The 17,840-nt window shown below is 39.6% G+C and overlaps 1 protein-coding gene across 4 annotated transcripts in view; it reads right to left on the bottom strand.

Moving 5' to 3' along the window:
• kcnab1a (potassium voltage-gated channel subfamily A regulatory beta subunit 1a) overlaps window positions 1–17,840 on the bottom strand; it is a 119,939-nt gene that overhangs the window by 1,871 nt on the left and 100,228 nt on the right. For all 4 annotated transcript variants that reach the window (XM_074641606.1, XM_074641605.1, XM_074641609.1 and 1 more), the window contains exons 4-13: window positions 14,347–14,426; window positions 13,289–13,333; window positions 12,183–12,227; window positions 10,339–10,382; window positions 9,650–9,736; window positions 5,768–5,853; window positions 3,039–3,159; window positions 2,638–2,732; window positions 1,227–1,347; window positions 653–741 (exon numbers count right to left, since the gene is read on the bottom strand). In XM_074641606.1, coding sequence (XP_074497707.1) covers window positions 653–741; window positions 1,227–1,347; window positions 2,638–2,732; window positions 3,039–3,159; window positions 5,768–5,853; window positions 9,650–9,736; window positions 10,339–10,382; window positions 12,183–12,227; window positions 13,289–13,333; window positions 14,347–14,426 — 813 coding nt within the window. The remainder of the gene's footprint in view (window positions 1–652; window positions 742–1,226; window positions 1,348–2,637; window positions 2,733–3,038; window positions 3,160–5,767; window positions 5,854–9,649; window positions 9,737–10,338; window positions 10,383–12,182; window positions 12,228–13,288; window positions 13,334–14,346; window positions 14,427–17,840) is intronic.

The following is a 17,840-nucleotide window of genomic DNA, read 5'->3' as shown; positions in this document are numbered from 1 at the left end:
TGTGACTCGGGGTGCATAGGATGCTGTGACGAGACTACAGTGCTTTTGTCCTTGCATATGGCTCATAATCGCCACCTCCCCCCCCACGGTGGAGATGTCGAAGGATTTTACACAAAGTTTGCATCCAGCTTTCTTTTCCCATTTGGAATTGTTAACCAACCAGGCTTTTGTATTTGGGATTGACAAGTCAGCCCTCAGAAAAACTTGCATTTACCCACTATGGCTGCTCAGTCCACAGCCCTACGCAGAATGTTAGATGATGCTCCACTATCAAACATCTTGGGGCAGAGCTGTGACGTACATGCACAGAGGCAGCTCTGCGTAGGAGTGTGTGTTCAGTCGCACTGACTGCTCCAAATGCCATGAAAAACACACAGCTGCTTGTATGTTTTATTCTAGAAACAGTAATGTTTTTCTATATTCTCTTTTTTCCCCATACTTATCCAGACCTTGAAATTACGAAAATCAAATTCTATACTTTTCCCCGCTGTGTAGGAACTCTGTAAAGAGATTCTGATGATATGGGGAAGCTTTTTGATCTAGAAATCGATCGAGCTAGAGGATAGCCGTAGATACAGCTGAAGAAACTAAGCAGGCAGTGGACCTGAACGCAGGTAAAAACAGCTGTGTTTGTGTTCGTGCATGTTCCCACCTGTATGGCCCCGAGGTTCTCCGTGAGCTGTTCAGGGTTGGATGTTCCCAGAAGAACTGAGCTCACTCCTTCGTTTCTTAGACACCACGCTGGAGAGAGAAAGAGAGGTTGATATTCACACAGCGGCCACTTGATGGCGCACTGCTGATTATTATCATCTTATCCTCTACTTGCTCTTCCTGGATGCACATAATTTATCACATATTAGAAATCCAAGTGTTTGTTTCAGTCCATTTACTTCAAATTGTAAACCTTACATTTCCACCAGTAATTTTACCAAAGTGCACCACAGATTTTTAAATGTTTGAATACTTCTACCTTCCAGGCAGCACAGACATTTCATGGGTGCACAATGACGCAGCTGAAAGCACAAATCGATTTGAAAAGTCTGCGTGTCGGTGAAAATCAAACCCATGAGACAAATAACAAGCAGACACAGACATTGTGTGAAGGATGATGTGAATTTGGTCACGTCTTGCATTGAAAAGGTCCCTGTCTGAAAGCCCTGAGCAGTTTTCAAAGCCCAGCTTCAGGCTGTTGCCACAGTATCTGCTGAAAGAAGGTGAAGTCTTACCCACAGCCAGTTGAGGCAGAGTGCAGCCCAGCTTCTCAGCAATGTGGTTGAGCTCTTTCAGCTTGGCTTGTTGCTTCCTTCCATCCTCACTCACTATTTTCTCCTTCAACCACTGATACGACTGGCGGGAGAGAGGAGAGGATAGAGGTTGAATGAACGAGTGAGGAAAGGAAGGAGAGGTTAGACAAAGAAACAAGAAGTAGAGACAGATCAAATAGGGCGAGGTACTGTATGTAGGAGATATGTAATAAGAGAGAGAAAAAGGGAAGTAATAGATGAGAGAACAGTCAATAGGTCGAGGCTGTAAGTACTGATGAACTGTGAGCATTCGATATAAAATGCATGAACAGTCAATTAGCTATGGTGCTATAGACATGACATCATTTAATCATTTCAATAAAGACAAGCTGTATTGATCTGCTTCTTATACACAGGCTGGGATGGATAATTTGTTCATATGTCACAGACAACTTGTGTTAACTCTTGTCTGCTTCGCCAAACTGGGGGCGTGCCAACCGTCATCTACTGCAGGTAATACACCGACTATGAATAAGTACCTTATACAACCCCACTTCAAAGCACCCAAACTATCCCTTTAATTCAATGTCTTTTGGATGGTGAACCTTTGCAGACATACACTGCTGAGGGTGAATAACCTGCAGTGTTGCAGCTCTATAGGCAATAAAATGTGTGTGTTTACACATCCTTCCCTACGTCCAGGCTGGTTTCACAAGCAAGTAAAAGATTGTTGCTTTGATATATTTATAATTAGTTAATTGGTTACAACCTTTTGGCTTGTGGCCCCTAAAATGGAGCAGTGTCTACTGGCGACCGCTTGTCACAGGTTACGTTCTCAGTGTCGACTAGAGTTGGAAATGTTAAGTATTTGACAGGAAAAAAAAGTAACATTTTTTAACTAATTAATTATTGAGAATTGTCATTGAGAATTGTTTCAAGAAATAAGTGTCTGTAACTTGAGCCAAGAAAGAAGAGACAGGCACCAACTTGATTTTAGAAAAAACTTGAAACAAATTAATTTACATTGGAATAAATTATTATTATTTTCACTTGATTTAAGAAAGTAAGATTTCAAAGACTCAAGAGTAAACTCTGGATAAATAAAAATTAAAAAAAATATATATAAAAAAAACCTGGACAAACAAGCTACAGCTTTGGCAGCTTCTGCAGAAAACTTTTGCCTCGTTGAAGGACAGTTAACAAGTGTTCCTCATGAAACTAGTCCCAGGTCTAATTTTTAATCCCTGACGTTGACACTTATTTAAAAAGTAAAATCTGTTAAGGACAAAAGCTTTCAAATCAGTTCACATCGACATCCTACGTTGGGAGCAGAGCAGATAACCTTTATGTGCTATAAAAAAAACAAAATCATGAAGAAGTTGAGCTTGCATACCTTCATGGAAGCCCTGGAAGTTTCAGGAATGCCATTCTCATATTTTCCTGTGATGATGCCGCACGCCAGCGGTGACCACGTCATCGCCCCAACTCCTGTCACCATGGAGACCATAGGGAGTTAAACAGGAGGAGTTTTAGTGAGATGCGTTGAAGGCAGAAGAGGTGTGAAAGAGATGTGTGAGAACAGTGCCAGGAAAGTGAAAATGTATGAGAAGATAATTAAAACTCAGAGGGAATGAGCAACAGAGATTATATATCTGTGTAATTCATTCACTTTTACTCATCTATGACTCATCTATGACTAAACTGAGTGTAAGAATGTTCTGACGATAGGATGTTTGTCTTGTCTTTTCATTTCATCATGAGGCACAAAGTACACAACACACAAAGAATACTTGCCTATCTTGTGGTAAAGTTCAGGCAGTTGCACTTCTACTTTCTCCCGCTGGAAGAGATGATACTCTGCCTGCTCACACACCGGAGGAATCAGATTAAACTGTCTTGCCACCGAATACGCCTCCTAGAGATAAAAAAAGGAGGATAGAGAAAAGGGGCGATTTAAGAAAGAATAAAAGGGATGATAGTCGGCGAGAGCAAACGTTAGATAGCGATGGGTTAAACTCAGGGAAGACATGGGAGGCTGTTAATCAGCTTGTTGGAGCGTGGCACACATTCAAATGCAGGGCTCACAGGAAGTCACATAATCAATATTCCATATCACAACTCTCCGAGGCATCATATTAAAATTTCTCTCTATACCGTCTTATCTGGATTTCCATGTGTCCCTCAAGAACACATGCCAGAGGACACGCACGTAAACATGTTCTTTAAACACTCCCCACTCTTTTATTTTGCAGGTCCCCCTGCTGTGAAACACATGTCAGGATGAGAGAGCAGTAAAAGAGGAGGGGAATCTTTTCAGCGTGACGCAAGGATAATGTCGGTGCAATTACTCCTGCAAATTACATGTTGCCCTTCCGTGCTGCAACCCCATGACATGCGCCTCGAGCCTGCGTGTGCACGTATGTGTGTGTACTATACTGCTGCCTTGTCACGTACACTGAGAAGACGTGTTTACCCCCCTTCCCCTTCATTATTGACGCTATCTAAATTACACAGCTTTCATCTGGGCTCGTGTTCTACAAAGATATCTGCTCCTTTTCAGCGTGATCACAGGGAGAGGATGTCAACACATGGCGCTGTGCTCAGAGGGGGGAGGGAGAGGGTGAGAAAGAGACCAGACAGAGGAGAGAATGGGTGTTAGGTCCTTGAACGTCATTTTAGGCATGTGCTCATTTCATAACTCTCTGCCGTGGCTTCACACTCATTACACTGTAACGAGAGTTGAAACGGGAGGTAGATTTTTTTAAGACAAGAGAGGAAACAAAGATGGAAGAAACCACTGTGCCTATCTGGGAACACTCCCCAGAAAAAAACTGTTTTAAAACTTAAAAAAAAACTTTAAAGTACTTTAATCGTCACATACATGAAATTTGACCTCTGCATCCTAAGCATTAGGAGCTGTTTTTGGAACTGTACAGTGTGTATAGTCCCTACTGTTTCCACCCGGACGACAACAGACCTACACTAACTGTCGTTTCCCGGCGGAAGAGAGCAGTCTATGCTCGCGACACAGTGTAGTTTGAGCTCAAGTTTGGGCTTTGCTCGATGCAGTGAAAAGCCGTCGTGGCGCGGCGCAAGCCATTTGAAATAACGTGTTTCAGAGCTCAGTGGTGCCGATGTTGCGTTGTGTCTGAAAGGACCTTCAGTGAATGAGAGATGGAGAGAGAAATGGAGAGAACTAAGAGAAAGAAATACTCAAGCAGGGGCAATAAATAAATAAAAACATACAAATATTAGATTATCCCAGAGATTCAAACGCCAAGTTCACACCAGAGCGGTGAATTATTCAGTTTTCTTTCCTGGGAGTTAAAGGTAAAAACCAAAAGTTTAACATAAAAATGCTGTTGCAGTGTATTTTTTATTTTGTTATTTTCATTCTTCGGGGAGCAACTTGGGGTTCAGTGATTCGCTCAAGGACACTTTGACATGCAGACAGGAGGAGGCAGGAATCAAACTGTCAACCTTGTGATTAAAGGACAACCCGCTCTACCCCCTGAGACATAGTCGGGATCATTCTTCCTTTCATTACTCTTTCACAACCTTGACTATGCATAAGCAATGTGTCCAATGTGGTACAAGATAATGAGCTGCTGAAAGTCGGTCCTAACGATGAAAAGTAAAAGTAGAGCATAAGTATAGAACATAACCAGTGTGTCTGGACCAGGGGTCTCCAACCTTTTTTCCTCTGAGAGCTACTTTTACGGTCCTTTAATAACATTTCAGCCACCGCAGTCATCACCTTTGTTACAATCCCACCATAGGTGAAAGGCTTTTTGTGTTTTGTTAGGATGTGCACCACTAAATGAAGCCTCTGTAGCTGCGTTGGCCTTCTTCGTCAGTTTGGTAAACAGAGACTGTCGTCTTTTAAGTGCAGTTTTCAGCTCCTTTACCTTCTCTGTTCATAGACTGCTATCAGCCGGAACGATTAGATAGAAATTTAAACAGTTTACAAAGTGAATTTGTGTTTATGTAGGCTACATATTCTTTGAACCTTTAGCGAGTCACTCAGAAACGGGTAGCCAGCAACTGGTAGCTTGCAAGCTACTTGTTGAGACCCCTGATCTATGGATTCTTGAGTTTATTCTGTGGATCATTCAATCAATAGTCCGTTCAGGACAAATAAAAGGTTTTAATCAGAGTTTCTCCCAAGCAAAGTGGCTATCTTCTGTTAATCTAGTCAGTGGGATATGAAATCTAATCTGCTAAAAGCGGAATGAAACTTTCCCCAGAAACTAATTAATTTCATTCCTTCCTTGTGACCAGATGAGGCGAGTTTAAAACTGCAGTACAGCAACTCAATAAGAGGTGCTCATTTAAATTTAAATTGAAGTTGACATTCATTCTGCTCCCTATGTGTTACTTAGAAACTTTGCTGAGCTAGAGTTCAAGAACTACCTTTATTATTTAGTGAAGAAGTTTACAGAGTAACTAAATGACCCACTTGAATATTTTCATTCTTTTCTACTTTAAAAGACAAATAATGTCTCCAACTCCGTGCTGCTTACCATGATCTCCATGGCCGTCCACCGAGACGTCCCCCAGTACATCGCCATACCCTGGTTGATCACATAGGTCATGGCCCGAACGATCTCTGCAGAGATATACACACATCGCATCAGTCAGCTGGATCAACAGTGAACCATTTATTGATCCATTCCACCCTGTACAGTAACACAGTAACATTTATCCTATAATGCTACTCTCACCAAAAAACAAAACACATCTATCTGGATCAACTTTAAACACATTCAAAATTCATCCAACAAAACGGGTGAGTCTTTTCGGCTGTTCCTGAGAGTCCAAGGAGACACAAAGGTAGAAGAAACAAATCACCGGCACTCACAGATAAAGGGTATTTCTTAGTTTATTCTGATCTTACCACTACCTTGCACCCGACACTGTTCAAGATTTGGAGACGTGCTCGCTGCTAATTTCTATTTTCTCACATGGTCGAAACCTTGTTGTGTGTGCAAAGACAAAATATTCCCTCTACTCTCGAAGCAGCTGTTAGAAGGAATCAGGGGAATTCAATGTATAAATTAAAGCCATAATTCACAGAGTAGAGTTCATTTCAAAGTTAATAGACTAAATTAAGGCTTAATGAGTGAGAATGGACGTAGGAGGGACTTTTATGTGTGGTCTAAAATTATAATCAATTTGTCAATCGTGCTATCTGAAAAATGTCATCAATTTTACTCAATAGATGAGATTGAAATCACTTTATTTAAAAGTAACCACAAGAAATCTCCATAATAAGAAACCAAATCACAGCGTCCTTCAGACCATTTCTTTCTTATGTGTTTAACATGTCCATGAGGTGAATCCTAACACACTTGTAATCCTCATATGAAAGGCAGAAAACAGAGCTGGCACTGACAGAGAAAGTGATTGAGCGAATGTTTTTTCTTCTTTTTTTTATACCAAAGATGAGGATAAAGAACATCAGATGTGACTTGCCCGGAGGCCGGCAATATATTCTGAATCGACAGCAGCTAAGACTCATGAGAGCCGACGCCAAAGGGAGAGAGAGAGAGAGATGGACGAAACCCAGAAAACAAACACAGACAAAAAGGAAAAATGAAACAGAGAAAACAAAGCGGCGTTTAGGAATGACATAAAAAACAGAGGAAAATTAAAATGCAAAATCAGAGATAAATGGCATCCCTGAGAGCACACACACTTCAACAAACTGATGAAGTAGAAAGAAAAACTCCTCAGAGGCCACCCGCCTGCTCGAGTCTCTCTTACCTGCTGATGGCTCATCACCCGTCCCTAACAACTCTGGGGACGAACTAACAAGCTCACATACTAAAGCCTCTCTGATCACACTCAAGCCGCTGCATTTTTAATGACGCAATTAGCTCCCACACTGCTGACTGAGCCAGCCAACAGCAGTCAGGGCCAACATAAACTCAGATTAGGACTGTCATTAAGGTTATTCATCATCGCGCCATGCTCACTCCAATTATACTGCAATACATGAATGTGGCAGCAGGACTCCTGTATTTCACTTTACATAACTGGCTCTTGGCAAAACGACAGAATATGAGGAATAAGAGGGTCAAAGAAAATAATGACAGGAAAGAAAAAGGTTAGAAACAGAATCACAAAGAAGAAGAAGAAGATCTGTACAAGAATATACGGTGTAATCAAGAAGACTTGACTTGTTGTTCTCCCTTCAGTTTGGTTAAATGATAATTAACAACCTGAAACACAGATGCCTTACTAAATACCATCCTGCCGAGGGAAATAACACAGTTTTGAGAAAAGTAAACAATCCCATCTCTAGTTACTGCTGCCTTCCTCTCCATCTCTCTCCCCACCCGCCCGACATCCAGCTCCAGCAACATGCTGTGATTGTGCACATTTAAATGCTACTTGCCTCAATTTCCGGGCCAACATAACCAGAGAGAGGAGAGGATGGAGAGCAAAACAAGTTTGAGGAAGGAAGAGCGATAGATCTAACAGTTGAAGGAATTAAGTAGGAAATGAAGAGTGAGTGCAGATGGCGGGAAAAAGTAAGCTCAGTTTGCAGGACAGTAGAAATCTATAAAGAGGCAAGAGAAAAGTGTAAATCAAGGTCTTTGTGTGAATGCATTATATCCTACACTGCTATACTAAACTATAGAAACAGAGCTTCCACAATATCACAGTTTTTCAGACCTATAGGCCTAAATAATACCCGGCGATATCCCTTAATGTTGTTGAATGAACTCTTATTTCACACTATAGCAATCATATGCAAACTGTCATATCAAAGTAAAAGTTATTTTGATGAATTAAGGTTATCTAGAAAGTCTTGTTAAGCTTAATTACATGTAATTTAAAAAGCCCCACTGAAGGAGAGCAGGAATTCTGAGAAAAACAAGAGCAAAAGCAAATAACTAATCTGCGATAACATAAATTTCATGGTAATTAGGTGATAATTAGCAAGTAACGTATTTGAAATTTCTTTGGAATTACTGCCAAATTACCCCAATATTTACCTCAAAATACATCGGAAAATTACTTTATTATAGACATTATTTAATAATTATATGCTAAAATAGCATATAATGGTTAAAATAGGGCCCTTAGGCTTAAGAAGCGGCTGTGCGCTGCTCTTCATCAGAGGTGGAAAACCAAAACTAATAGAAAACACTTCTGATCAGGCACAAATCTCACCATTGTGTGACTTATTGTCTACACAAATGTAACCTGGTAGCTAATGTGATGATTCTGGGAGTTTTTTTTAAGAAATTTCAAAGAAGTTATTTGCTAATTATTATCTATTTACCAGCAGACATGGAAATAAAGCATATCAATTAACTTCATATTCTTTTCCTGGAAATGTGTTAAATCAATTACCAGCTATTTATTACTGCTTATTTGGAAATAGCATAATATAATTATTAAATCATATTTATAATAAAGTAATTTAAAAATACATTTTGAGGTAAGTATTGGGGTAATTTGGCAGTAATTCCAAAGAAATTTCAAAAAGGTTACTTGCTAATTATCACATAATTACCATATAATTTGCGGACCTGTAAAATGAAGTGTTACCCTAATTAACATACAACTTCCTTACTGATTAGCTGTGAGCACTAATTAATAAGGCATCGGGAGAAAACCTTCAATTAATGGGCTTTACCTGTAGAATGCAATAATTAATTTATGATGACTAATGCGGAACCAGTGCACTACTAATGTCAATAAACAACTTCTTGATAACATATTATACTGTCTAGGACTGCATGCCTCACTTTAGCTAAACTGAAGAACACTTCGACATCTAGTTCAATACAACAGGAACACAAAACAGCTCCAACATCACCAGTTATTATAACATTATCCTGAATATCTTCTCTGTTAAAGACACCGTACAGACACTGAAAAATTCAAACATTGTGTTTCAGGCCAAGGCATCGTGTGGATTTATTATTTAGTTATTTTCAGACTATTTAATTTCTCTTACAAGTACACATCTGCCCTCTAGCCGGTGAATACCATATCATCAACCTCTCTCCCCAATCCCCGAACAAAAACCACAGCAATCCTGAAAAATGCTGTTTTATGCATGTTCTCATTTTATTATTCGTTGTATTGGCAACACATGCACGCACTAGAAATCTACAGCATCCAAACTGTCTATCTGGATCTCAAAGATTTACTACAAGTGTTGCTCACTTAAACTGAGCAAACTCTGAAGAGACATCACAACTCAAGTCACTCAAAACTTGATAAAAAACTGTGTAAGTATTCTGCTACAAAACAGCGAAGGAAATATCCCAAATCATAATCACTGAAACAAATACTATCACAAACACTAGCCCTTGCTTGAAATCGTTAATGACACTTGATTTAATTACTTAGGAATAAAGTTAAATGTTGATTGGCTGACTCACCCTCCATGGGAGTATTGCTGTCAGGGCGGTTGGCAAAAACGACATCTACATACTCCAACTGCATCCTTTGTAGAGAGCCTTTTAGACCTGAGAGACAGAGAGATGCAGAGGTTGAATTAATTAAAGCACTGTGTAGTGGAAAATATATATATTTTTTAAAGGTCTCCTATTGTAGAAAGTGTCTTGTTTTATTATAAAGCAGGTCTAGGTGCTATCTAAATACAGTGAAAGCATCAAAATGCACAATCCACACAGAAATGCACATAGTCTATATTCAGAAACTGAGCTTTTAAGCGAGCCGTCAGGACATCCGTAAGGTTGTGATGTCACAACTATACAGTCAATGGTAGAAGTGCCGCTAAACTCTGCGTAGTTGACACACACAGTGAGTCCGGAAAACGCTGACCAATCAGAGCAGACTGGGCTTCTTTGGGAGGGGGACTTACAGAGACAGGCGCGAAAACAGAGTGTTTCAGACAGAGGGTGTATACAGGTACATTCAGACAGTCAGTATGAGAAAAATAATATGTTTTTTGAACATTATAGCATGTAAACATGTTCTAGTAGAATCCTAAAATACAAGTATGAACCTGGAAATGAGCGTATGTCTCCTTTAAGGTTTGTTGTAAGTGAAAAAGTCTAAAGTTGTTGTTTTGCTCATCTTGTGTCAGTGTGTCTGCATGTCTTACCTTCAATAATGTGTTTCCTAGACAGTCCTCTCTCCGTCTCTGCTCTGATGGGATAAACACAAACCAACGATAAGCTACACTGTAAATCTTTTCCAGTCATTAATTCACTTTTGGGTCTTGGACAAATGTTCTATGTGTACATTTTATCCCACAGAAAAAGGCTGTAAAAAAGAGTTATTTCTGTGCTCTTGTGTCCTCCTCCTTGCAAAGTGTAACATCATGTAACTAACAATGTAAATGACTGAATAGACGGTATGAGTGGGTGAATGAATCACCAAGGCAGTATACATAGAGGAAAAAATATATATGAAAAAAACAACAAAAACAAAACAAGCAAACAAACAAAAACATCCCTCTGCTACCCGGGGATCCCATGATCATTATACACATAAACCAACGGCATTCAGACTCAAAGTAATTAGATAATTATGCTAATTTCCTCATCATCCATGATAATATCCACAGAAATAGCCAAGAGCATACATAACATATATGTATATATACGAAATAAACAAAGAATGTACATATGCTATATGATGTACACGTATGACATGTATGTATTAGTATGAGTAATATTCTGAATGATTAAACAACTGAGTAAGCAAGCAAAATACATAAAAACATAGTTGGAAAAGACAGCAAATATTAATAATAAAACACTTATTTTCTATCGTAGCTTTGACCAGCATATAATATTTTGTGTTTTGGCATCATGTAATTGTGTTGTAGAAAGCTAACTTCAATATTATCTGAACTTTCTGGTACTTAAACATCAGTCATCTAGCTCTCCAAGCAGACTGAAAGCCATTTAAAATCACTTTTTGACCCCGGCCGGGTGGGGCACGGCATGAGAATGTGAGCATCAGGGTGTGTTATGTAATTGGGTCAGTGCGCTTTCAACTGTTCAATATCGTACACTTCCAAACTCTGGAGGAGGGGAGAGGTGGAGGAATGAATCTTCCTCACAGAGATGAAGGAGTGCTCAGAAATAACTTCATCTTTATCACCAGGCCCAGATGGACAGTCTCCGCCAAGGAGTGTGTGTGAGTGTGTGTGTGTGTTATAAAACACATTTCTTTATTCCCTACCTCTCTCTTTCTCCAGACTCAGCAGAGGAATTGGTTGTTCCGTTGGTTATTGTGCTAGTTACTGTACGTGACATGAAGTTGTTCAGGTTGTTACAGAGAAAAACTTTAGTGTTGGGAGGCTAAACTATTATTTTCTTTGAAATAGAGCTACAGATGCTGAATGCAACAAGAGATATGAGGACATAACCGGTTTGTGTAGGATATTCATGACTGATTATCAATAGATTTGAGCACCTGATTTGTTTTTTGTGTGACTTTTTTTAGAAACACTCCTCCCTTCTGATGGACTTTGACGTTTTACTCACTGATATTTTTAACAATATTTGAGAATGTTTTAATTAGTGTGTGACAAATTGATATAGTTGATTTAATCAACAGGTCTGTAAAACTGAGTTTCTCCACAAAGAAGCACCACTTTAAATCTTGTGTTTACCAGAGATGTACTCATAAGTTTCTTAGAAGTGAGTCATTCAGCATGAAAAAAAGCATAAAAAACGACTAATCGACTAATAAACTCTTAGTTGACTAGGACCAGAACGACTGATTAGTCGAATAATTGACTAAGAGGGGGCAGCCCTAGCGTGAGGACTGCTTCTTAACGGCTGAATAGTCTTTATGTGATGTATGTATGTGATTTGTTCTCACATCTCTCTTGTAACACAGATCTTGATAAAAATGAGACTTCCTAAATAAATAAAACTGTTTACAATCTGCCTTCAGGCATGAAAATGAGAGTTTATAGAGTTTCTTACTTACTTTCCTCCCCAGTAGAGTTTAGTTGTAATGACCAAACTGGATCGCCTGAGAAAGGTGCAGAAAGATTCAGCAGAATGAGATACATAATGCATTGTACTTGCTACCACATCTGGTCCCATCGTGCATGTGTTTATCCCCGACAGTGCCGATGCTGCTCTCTCTGCTGAGTTGTTGAGTTAAAACCATAATCAGCTGTTCTCACTGTCACTGAGGTACATTCATGACCAGTCTAAAGCAGTTTAATGCTCCTTTCCCCTCCTTTCCTCAAACTGATGGACTAATATGTGTGAATATGCCACCTTTATATTGCTTAAGAGGTTTTGGTGACACCCTGTCATTGCACGTCTGGTGCTCTGTTAAATCATTAAACGTCTCCAAATATTCTTCAGCATCACAAAAGTAACCTGGCAAACATGATTTCAGTAGTCGTCGCATTAAAGGATAAACTTGTTACATTTCATCAAATGACAGTCACAGAGTTGCTAATTGAATGTGGACGTTTCCTACAGCGACATGAGTCACATGTGACGAATCAGTACATGCTGTATATGTGACAATTGAAGAACATCACTTTGAATATAAAATATTAAAATACTCTATAAAGGGAGTATTTGAGATTTGTGGAAATGGAAAATGCCTGCAGGCAGACTTTTATACAGTAACTGTTTCATGCTGCTGTACTGTGATGCAATGTGTGTGTGTGTGTGTGTGTGTGCGTGTGTGTGTGTGTACACAATAAGGAATGTAGTCTGATCTGAAGAAATCAAAACAAAACCCTGACAAGGCAGAGATCATAGTCCAGATCTCTGCATCACTTCATATTTATCATATTTATAAGTTCGACATCAAACATCTCTGTCTCTTACACACACTTACAACACTAACACATGCGTTTGTACACACCAAATGAAAAATGCGTCTCATCCCCATCCTCTTTGTCTTTCTTTCATAGTGTACATGCCTCACACACACACACACACACTTCTTTTGCTGCCTCTTGCAGCGTGCGCACACACACACACACATGAAGTCGTCATCCTCCACCACCTTTCTCTCTCACAACAATAGGGTGATGAAGCCATCACACACATTTATGTCTCCATTACCTCCAGCATTTCTTCTTGATAATGTTTCCTAGAATGATTTCGGCCCTGCAAGGCAATATAAATGAGGTGGCGTTATTAAATTGCAGTTTGAATTCATAAACACTCGCTCCACAATATCAATTCATTGTCAACAAACTAAACATCACCCCTGTTCATTAAAACAATGGAGAACCACTTTGTCCATGAATAGGCATTTAGATGGTGCATTCAAATTTGTGTTCTATTATTGCTGTTTTTTATGCATTTATGCATTGTGTGGTGTGTTACGATACAGCTAAAGGAATCACTCCTTAGTGGTCCTTATAGTGGGGAAGGGTTTAACAGTAGAAAGATCAATTTGGAATTAAATTTCCCCAATTTTTAAATGTATTGTCACTGTGACTTTTCCCACATTTAAACTTGTCGACTGCTGAGACATTAAAGAAAATCGTCTCACTTGCCCTAATAAAGCTATAGCGCAGACTGGAAAGGTGTTTTGCAGGATTTTCCTCATGTTTGCATCAGACTCAGACATCACACTGTTTAGATAAATAATAAATATCTGATCCTGCTAATTAGTTCACAGCGTAAGCCTTTTCAGAGCTGTAACGCACTTTGTTCCAACACAAAAATCAAAAAACACTCCTATAATCCTAAAGATTATCCTTAGATTCTGCATGAATAATAACAATATCCAAAGGCACACGCTGAGATTACTTCAAGCAAAGAGCAAAAAAATAGCAATTATTAATAATTATGATTCCAGCCTCACATTAACAGCAGGGATTTCCTTTTGGTCCAAGTGAATTTACCCATCCAGTCTCAAATATAGGGCATGTCTAGTGTGGAAACTTTATAATAATTGCAAATTTCATGACACTCCAGACCTGCTGGTTATTTATCGGTTCACTAAACGAGTGGAACAAATTAGACTCTGCGTGTATGAAACCTTCCGGCTAAACATGAATGATGAAAACACTTCCTGGAGCCACAGTGAAGGCCAGACGTCTGCACCTGATCACACCAAAACATGAATATGGTTGTTATGAGCTCAACGGAGAGGCTCGTTCAACACCCACCTGCCGCCTGCGTAGACCTCAGCTGTGTCGAACAGGTTGACTCCACTCTCATAGGCAATCGTCATTAGCTGCTCTGCAACCTGGCAAGAGGTGAGGACAGACACAAAGAGAGGATACAGAAAGGTCAGTGTGCTGAAAATCTCTCTTTTAGACACTTGCCAAAGACAAGACAATCAAGACGGTGACTACTTTCAATACGACAAACCACACCAACATAGCGTTGCAAACTTTAAAACAGCCACAAGAGGCAAATAAAGGGACAGAAAACCGAGTCCCAGGCCAAACAACAATAATAATTCACATCCAGAAATACAACCACTGTGTCATTCATCAAGAAATTTATCAAACAAAATTATGAGAATGATTTTAAAGCAGGGATTAAACAGCTGCTATATATTTTAGGCTGAGCACCCAGGAAAGCAGAAACCTTCAGTAGAACATGAACACTTAACACACCAATGCAATGCACTGTGCTATTCAGTATATACTGTAGAATTATTTCAGTCAGCCAGCTCACGAGAAATGGATTATTATGTTAATGCAGAATATGTACAGAGTTGATATTTCACTTCTCTGACCTCCTCACTCCCTACGAGGGTACACCAAAGTCAGCAAAACGGGGATTTGGGAGTGACTATAATAACTTATTTTAATTTAAATTTCTCGTGTGTTTCGGCAGAACGGTCAAATAGCTTCTGAAACTCCCTCCCCACACACCTTTCCGTCGTTGGATTAGGGGGCCTAAACCGACAATACAATATTTACACCCATTTCTCGCTGTGATTGGTGAGCTGCAGAGGTGAGAAAGTAAACCAAGGTTTCAACTTCTCTCTCTAGCGCTCTTTTTTTTCATTCTTTACACAACTATTTCTGTCCCTTTTCATGTGAACAACTGAGTGCATTTAAACAATATTGCACCTCTCTTCTCTCTATGATGGCCAACTTCTCACTCGACTTCGAATGTGGCCGAACTGTCAACACTTAACACTATAACACGCCATAAACCAGTGGTTCTGCTCGAGCATACAGCGCATTTATACCAGATCTGGTGACGAATGGCGTCTCAACGCTTTCCATTTATTTCCTATGGAAAACAGGAGAAACAGTCACCCAGTGCATGATGGAAGTGTTGCAGCGAGTTGAAGAGGGCCTGTATTTGCATTAAATGGAAAAATCTCAACTTTAGGCAAATGAGCCCGTCCAGTACGACCCAAGCTGTCACACTAGGCAATCTAGTTCTAAAATGAAACGAGATTCAGCAGTGGCATAGCCTATTTCTCGACTCAAATGTTTTCTGAAGCAGACTTTGGTGGTTGTTTAGACGAAATAACAGAAAGTTTATGAGCAGGCTGCCATGCTGTTGCCTGTTTGAAACGGCGAGCAAAACCAGGGACCAATCAGGTGGCCAGTTGACTTGAGCAGCGCCAAATCTGGTGGGCATGTAGTGTTACGTTATGTGTCCACGGGGGCATTTTTGGACGCGAGGGGCTGCGTCACTTCCCAGCATTGGATGCTTGATGGGCTGCCACTGGGCACTAGGCACCTGATTAGACTAACGCTTTCACTCATGGGCTGCTGCTCCCAGTTTTCAAACTGGAACCAACATGGGGGCTCGTTTGGAAACTTTTTTCTCTATTATCTGACGAAGATAGTTCACCGAAATGTGTTTCTGAAAACATTTCAGGCAACACTTAAGCCATGCAGTTGCTGAATTTGTCTTCATTTTAGATCAACAACGATTAGTTTAAAAGTTTTTTAGAAAAACCTACATTAGGTTTTAAGTTTCAAAGGCTTAGCAGCAGTGCCCTATGGAAAGGATGTGTTAGATAGTGTATCTGCTGCAGGGAGCACAGTACTGTATGTCCTGTGTGAGAGTACGCTGCCTGAACTCAAACAGAGCTTGTACGGGAAGTCTGTTGAAGTACAGACTTTATTGAGCGAGAGTAATTATCTGTGAATAATCATTCAACTCCATGATGTACAGTAGAGTCAACTCATTCCTCTTTAGTTAACAAGTGCTCATGCTTCATATATACTGTATATATATGTGTGTGTGTGGCGTATGTGCAGACACTCCTGCATATTTTTGCAGACATAGTGACCATAAATCATCAGACCGAGATCCAATTTCCCTGTGGTGAGTTTTATTACATGGGGACTTTAAGTGAATTTGCCATCATCTCCCTGTGGAGCTATGTGCGCGCTTGAGTTGACTTTGTGAACGTGATAGGACAGAAGGGTGTATTTGTGCACGTGGTGCATGCAGCGTGTGTGTGTTGCTGTTTAAGTGGTGGCAGACAGCGGAGGTGTTTGTTTCTAGAAGAATTAGATAATCTCTCCTCTGAGAATCTGTCTCAACCTCTCTGCAACCAGCAACAATCCAAGCCTATGTGTGATAAATCAACTTTATTTACATAGTTTTTCTGCCTTGTATATGGGGCAGCTAAGCTGAAATATTCATAACAATTGTCCACTTGCGCTAAAAGCAACAAATCTGGCAAAGATGTAGGTTATGAAAAGATTTAGATATCGAGGTGCTGCAAATTTAGACCCTTTTTTTTTTTTAAATTGGCCACCAAATAGATGCTAAATATTCCTAATTGTTGCAGAAAACTGATTTTTATCACTCTTGATGATTTCCAAGGTGTGTTCAAGCTGAATAGATCAGATGTCAGAAGAACACAAACATGTTTTTTTTGCTGCACCGATGGAAAGCTGAAGATCTTGCAGTTCTAAAGGTGTATTGTTTGTCATTATACCATGAAGGCAAGGGGGTGACCATGCTACTTTTATTTGGTTTTCGCGTTTTTCTCAGGTTAAAGGCTTTTAAAAGCAACCTTAAAAAATAAAGAGGGGAAAAAAGTATGTCTGTGATCTTCTGACATCTGATCTAATCAGCTTGAACACACCTTGGAAATCTTAAAGAGTAATAAAATCAGTTTTCTGCAACAATTAGGAATATTAAGCGCCTATTTAGCAGTGATTTGGAAAAATGGCTGCCATGGCTCTCAGGAGCCAAATTTGCATCGCCCTTATATCTATATCTTTTCATAACATATAAACCTAAGTTTGTGCCAAATATGTTACTTTTATCGCAAAAGGCAGAATTGTTATGAATATTTCAGCTTAGCTGCCCCATATACAAGGCAGAAAAACTATGTACTGTATAAGAATTTAGGTGTAACGAAACAAAAGCAGAGGAAATTATGTGGTAAAAGAAATAAAACAAAGACAGAAGAAATTATAATAAAATGATTAAAAAAAAATAAGTCAATAAAAATTGTCTACTCCCATGTGGGGTCTGTGAAAAAAAGAAGATATTTGAATGTTTTCCAGCTTAGTATAACCAGTACTACTATCTCCAGTATATGTCAGAATTCATTCATATTTAAGAACTGCATCATTATCAGATGCAAATCCACTGCTTTCAGAGAAGGTTGAATGGTGAGGTAGGAAAGTAAATGAGGGGACTCATTCAACCTCTGAGCCCCGGC

This window comes from Sebastes fasciatus, chromosome 7 (assembly GCF_043250625.1).
Source record: "Sebastes fasciatus isolate fSebFas1 chromosome 7, fSebFas1.pri, whole genome shotgun sequence".
Classification (NCBI taxonomy): Eukaryota; Metazoa; Chordata; class Actinopteri; order Perciformes; family Sebastidae; genus Sebastes; species Sebastes fasciatus.
This window is presented reverse-complemented; position numbering and strand designations above follow the sequence as displayed.